At 38.3% G+C, this 5,544-nt stretch overlaps 1 protein-coding gene across 1 annotated transcript; it reads right to left on the bottom strand.

The window, feature by feature from the left end:
* Positions 1 to 331: 331 nt before the first annotated feature.
* On the bottom strand, positions 332 to 2,903 carry LOC307135105 (polymeric immunoglobulin receptor-like). The gene is made up of 5 exons (XM_079831284.1): positions 2,715 to 2,903; positions 2,261 to 2,578; positions 1,730 to 2,035; positions 1,319 to 1,642; positions 332 to 759 (listed from the first exon to the last, which is right to left on the bottom strand). Exons 1-5 carry the CDS (start codon positions 2,752 to 2,754, stop codon positions 668 to 670), a joined length of 1,080 nt encoding a protein of 359 aa, XP_079687410.1. The 5' UTR covers positions 2,755 to 2,903; the 3' UTR covers positions 332 to 667.
* Between the last annotated feature and the right edge of the window lie 2,641 nt (positions 2,904 to 5,544).

Genomic DNA, 5,544 nt, shown 5'->3' with positions numbered 1-5,544 from the left:
ATTCTGCACACCTGAATATAAGGTGATTTTCATTTCCAGCCTTCATGAACAATTATATATCACTTATACATTATTAAATACTAAATCAATAGTAGTTATTAGGATTACTGTGGTTTGGAATTGGTCAAATGTGCCTGGAAAAAAAATATGATCAGAAAATCAACGTGCCTAATAATTCTGCACTCCCTGTAAAGATAGTCATGATGTATTTATTGTTGTACTAATTTTGACATTTAAGCAATTTAGACTTTAAAAAAAATATATTTGCATGAAAGATTTGTTAAATATTGGATATTTAAGACATTAAGATAAAACAACAACACATTGTCCTAATGTGATACTTTGCACAGAATCTACATTTATTTGAGGTGAATTCAAACAAATCAACAACGTTGAGGCAGTTCTGTTCCTAACGGTAGACCTGCTGAAGAAGAAGTGACAGCTACAAGAAGAGCAGCAAACACACTCACGGGAGAGAGAAGAGACAGAGATATCAGCAAACACACACGGGAGAGAGAAGAGACAGAGATATCAGCAAACACTCACGGGAGAGAGAAGAGACAGAGATATCAGGGAATGAAGACGATGAAAAGGGAAGTGAAGGTGCAGTTCAAGAGAGAACCTTTCATTATTTTGCACGGCCTCAGCCTAAAGATCTAAACATTATTTATGTGATGACCATACAAAACACTTGGTTCTCCGTGGTTCCAACATCTGTTGTGGGTTTATGGGATGGCCTGGATGGTGGTGGTGATGTCTCTGAAAATTTTGTATATGAAAATGACAAAAAAATAATTTCTAAATTATGTTTTTTTTTTTTTCAGACCAGAACTTGACATCATTCTCTAATGGTGAAGAGACATGTTACTGATGGCTTTCACACATTCATTACCCAGAATTCAAGTTGTTGATACACAGAAACTGTTTGTTTGAGTTTCTGTAAATAAAGCCTGTGATTTCACACTGAATAATACAGTACAGCAGTGTCACTGACGAGCTCCTTTAAACTGCAGTTAACTATCCTGTGTCCAGATGAGCACACTAAACACTGCAGTTATACGAGATTAACACACACAGAACTAAAAACTACATCCAGATCTCAGTCCTGCGTTCACACACTGCTGTAGAATGACAATCATACGAACTGCAGTTTGTGGTTTTGCTGTTAAACAGACAGAACATCTAAATGAAAAATAACCCTGTGGTTAAACCTGCTTATAGAACCAGCTTCAAGCATCCTGATAAATAACACACAGTGATCTGCTGAAGAGATGTTATTCTACCTTATGATTAATATCAGTGAGAAAAGCATCCGCACCTGTGAGGTTGATCAGGACTCGTGTGATGAAGCTCTTGTGTCCTCCATCAGACTGAACTCCACACCAGTATTCTGAATGTTGTTCAGTCACATGACTGATGCTTCCCGTCAGGAGCCGCTCTTCTCTGTCATCATACAGCTGGATCTTTCCCTCACGCCTCCATCTTCTGCTCTCATTCACAGACGTCTCTTCAGCACAGAGATCAGCTCCAGATCTCCAGCAGAGAAACTTCACATCACTGCTGTGGGATTGTGGGTATTTGCAGCTGATGTTCACAGATCCTCCTGCATCCGCTGATAGACTGATGCTCTTCACACAATCATCTGTTTCAGATCCAAATAAAGCGCAGTAATGTTAGAATGACCAGATATATTCATGGATTCACCTCATAATGACTGAAAGCGGCTCACCCTTCTCAATGTTCAGGCTAAACTCAGAGAATAAACTGTGGTCTTCAGAAACTTTGACTGTAATCATATATTCTCCAGAGTCGTTCTCATTCAGCTCTCTGATAAACACACGTAAGAGCCCTGCAGATCTGCCCTCATGAACGGAGAATCGTCTGTCATGTTTCCATTCTGAGGCTCTGTTAGTGTTTATTACAGGAAAACATTCTCCAGATTTACAGATGAATATCAAAGGTGTCTCTTCTTGTGTCTCATATTTGAAGTTTATGATGACGTTTCCTCCTGAATATCCTCTCACGATTGGTTGATCTGTTCAACACAAACACAGATCATTTGTCATTTTGTTCTCAATATAAACACATGTATCTTCACTTTGCTACAACATTGATGAACTCAAGTCCAGATGATGAGTGTAAATCTTCCATCAGGAGATGAAAAGGTTATTGATGGCATGAGTTATGAGTTAGACGAGTGAACGGCAGTAATTCCAGTCAGTGTTGAGGATCGTGATGTTGTGGAGTCTCAGTTACTCACCGGTTATAACCTTCAGATTCACTTCAGTGGAGGAATAACTTATAATCTTTTCAGCTCCACAATAGTACATCCCAGAATCCCATTTTCTCAGATTTCTGATGGTCACAGTGAAGACGGCTGAACTTGTGTTGTCATACAGAGAGAATCTTCCAGAATCAACCCATTTATTTTTCTCATTAGTATTGATTTGGTATGTGCAGTCTGACCGCTGTCCTTTACAAAAATACTTCTCATTTCCTTTATATCTTTCATCATATTTGCATGAGATTTTGACTCCACCTCCTGAATATCCGGTCACTTCTATGGAGCTCACGACACCTACAACAAACCAGCATCTTAACACAACACTAATACACACTGAAGGGAGATTCATGTCAAAGGTCATTAGTTATGGATAAAGACTTGTGTTCATTATTTAATCTCTGTTCTGGTTCTTCTGAGTTCAGATTCTTACCAGGAATCATCAGCAGAGTGAAAGTCCAGATGATCTTCATTCTTCTCTCTTATTAAATGATCTTCTCTGTTGTCTGTAGATTCAGTTCTTCTGAAGCTCTCGATGTGTGTTCAGATGAGGTTTGAGTGTTTCTTTCCTCGTGAGATGTTTAACATGAAGTGCTGAATGTGACGGAGACGCCCAGTTCCTCTGAGAGAGAGAGAGAGAGAGAGAGAGAGAGAGAGGTTTAACAATACCTTTATTTATACAATTTCTTCACAATCATGAACAATATAACCACTACTATCAATACATCTGTACTCTTATTATTTTAAAACCTTCTTTAAAATGTTTTTTTAAAAATTCAAAACAAACTGATCCTCATGTAACATGCATAACACTTCATCAACACACCATATATCACAAAAACCAATTAAATTATTCGTCAACCTATAATATGCAAATTCCATCTTAAGCCTCCCCGCTACAAGCCGCTTGCACATCTCTTCAGGGTCTATAGTTGCCAATTGCAAACCTTTATTCTTCCGGGTTTTCCACACTGCCAATTTAGCAGTTCCAATTAGATAATTTAATAAACATTTTTTTCTCCTTTTTGAAACTGTATATTTGATTCCTCCAATAAACACCCTATCCGAAAACTCCTCATCAAACTTCCTAAACCAGCTGTCAAGCAAATTAAAAATGCCTTTTAATCTCTCACACTTTAAAAACAAATGCTCCAAATCCTCTTTTTCCCCACAAAATCGACAATCCCCTTTACAGCTGTATTCAGGTGTGCCACATGTCCGTCTGTTGCTATCGCCCCATAAATAATCCTCCACTGCAGATCGCCCGAGCGCTTCTCCACAGGGGGCTTATATAGGGCTCTCCACCTGTCTCTTATCAGGAAGTCTGGCCTCAACAAATCTGGCCACTTTGAAGCTTTTTGTTTTCTCAAAGAGTCTTGATGGATTGCTTTTACTGTAATGTTGTACATCTCTTTCTTTGATGTGCTTTTGAAGGAATAAAACTGAGGATTTTTAAGAGATAAAATGGAATCCACCACTTCTTCTTCATCCTCCTTTAATGCTGGAGAAATTACCAGGTCTGGAAATTGCACATTATTCCCCATGTCCTTGATATTCTCATGTCTCTGTGCAATAAATGTTCTGTATCCACTTGGTAATGCGTTGTAAATTCCTTCTTTAAGTTTTGACACCAGCCGTGAAGATCTCAAGCCCGTTGCTTCTTGAAGTTCCTCAATCGATTTCCATCCTTCAGCATTCCATAAGTGATCCAGTTTTACGATTCCATTGCTTAATAAGCATTGTCGTACAGTCACAGAAGACAACAGTCTGGTTTGAATCAATGGATTAAAAAATAGTGGCTCCTCCGGTGCCCAGAGTTCTAGATTGTCCATATCCCGTTCTTTTTTTATAACAGTTTTCCAAGTTTGCAACATAGCTCTGTAAAAAACAGTGAGCTCAGACAAGTTAATATCTTCCAGCTTCATTAAAAAAAGTTGCTTATCCAGTCCAAAGCCACCAACTCTCCTCATGATCGCACTTGCTGTTTTTCCCCAAAGCACATCCTCATCATATAGAAATCTCTGTGCAGCTTGTATCCTGAAAGCACGAATTCTGTTCCTCACATCAACCAGTCCTTGACCACCTTCCTGCACAGGTAGGTACAATACTGCCGCACGAACCCAATGCTGTCCATCCCAGAAAAAGTTCACTATTGTCCTTTGTATACTGGAGATCAACTCCTCTGGTGGCTCCATGACCATAGTCCTATGCCACAGAATAGAAGCAGCCAGATTATTTACTACCAGAACCCTTCCTCGATATGACAATTGTGGTAATAGCCATCGCCACTTCGACAATCGGGCAGACACCTTTTCTATCAAACCCTCCCAGTTTCTTTTTTGAAATTGTTCATTTCCTAAAAAAACTCCCAATATCTTTAGTCCATCTTTTCTCCATTGCAACCCTCCTGGAAGTTGAGGACAATTTTTCAAATTTCCAATCATAAACCCTTCACTTTTTGTCCAATTAACCTTAGCAGAGGAGGCTTTCTCAAACAATTCAATAGTTTTTGTTAAAATTTCAATATCTTCTTTTTCTGTAATAAAAACGGTAATGTCGTCTGCATAAGCTGATAAAACCACGTTAGAATGACCATTAACATGAGGGATTAAAATTCCATTTAAATTCCTCCTCAACCTACATAATAATGTCTCAATAATTAGGCTATATAGTTGTCCAGAAATTGGACAACCTTGCCTTATTCCTCTTGTCACAGGTATTGGAGCACTTAAACCACCCCCTACTTTCACCATCACATGAACATTAGAATACAACAACTTAATATATGAAATAAAAACATCACCAAATCCATAACCCTTTAACACTCTAAAAAGATAATCATGATCAACACGATCAAACGCTTTCTCTTGATCCAATGACAACACTCCTATATCATTCTTAGTATTCTGATTGAATTCAATGATATCTCTCACTAAGAACAGACTATCTATAATAGATCTCTTAGGAATGCAATATGTCTGATCATTTTTGATCAACAGATCTAGACAGTGCTTGAGTCTGTTTGCTAAACATTTCGAAACAATTTTATAGTCCAGACACAACAGAGAGACCGGTCTCCAGTTTTTTAGCAGTCCAAGGTCTCCTTTTTTTGGAAGCAATGACAAAACAGCTCGACGACAACTTATTGGAAGTGAATTATTCTTGATGCATTCTAAAATTACTTCATATAAATCTGGTCCTATTAGGTTCCAGAATCTATGATAAAATTCCATCGGTAATCCATCAATCCCCGGCGATCTACC

Source organism: Gobio gobio (assembly GCF_949357685.1).
Source record: "Gobio gobio genome assembly, chromosome: 12".
NCBI lineage: Eukaryota > Metazoa > Chordata > Actinopteri > Cypriniformes > Gobionidae > Gobio > Gobio gobio.
This window is presented reverse-complemented; position numbering and strand designations above follow the sequence as displayed.

Coding starts and splice junctions, on each gene's coding strand:
- LOC307135105 (XM_079831284.1), bottom strand. CDS start 2,754: ATGAAGATCATCTGGACTTTCACTCTGCTGATGATTCCTG. Junction 2,036..2,260: donor GAATCTGAAGGTTATAACCG/GTGAGTAACTGA, acceptor TGTGTTGAACAG/ATCAACCAATCGTGAGAGGA. Junction 1,643..1,729: donor TAGCCTGAACATTGAGAAGG/GTGAGCCGCTTT, acceptor GATCTGAAACAG/ATGATTGTGTGAAGAGCATC.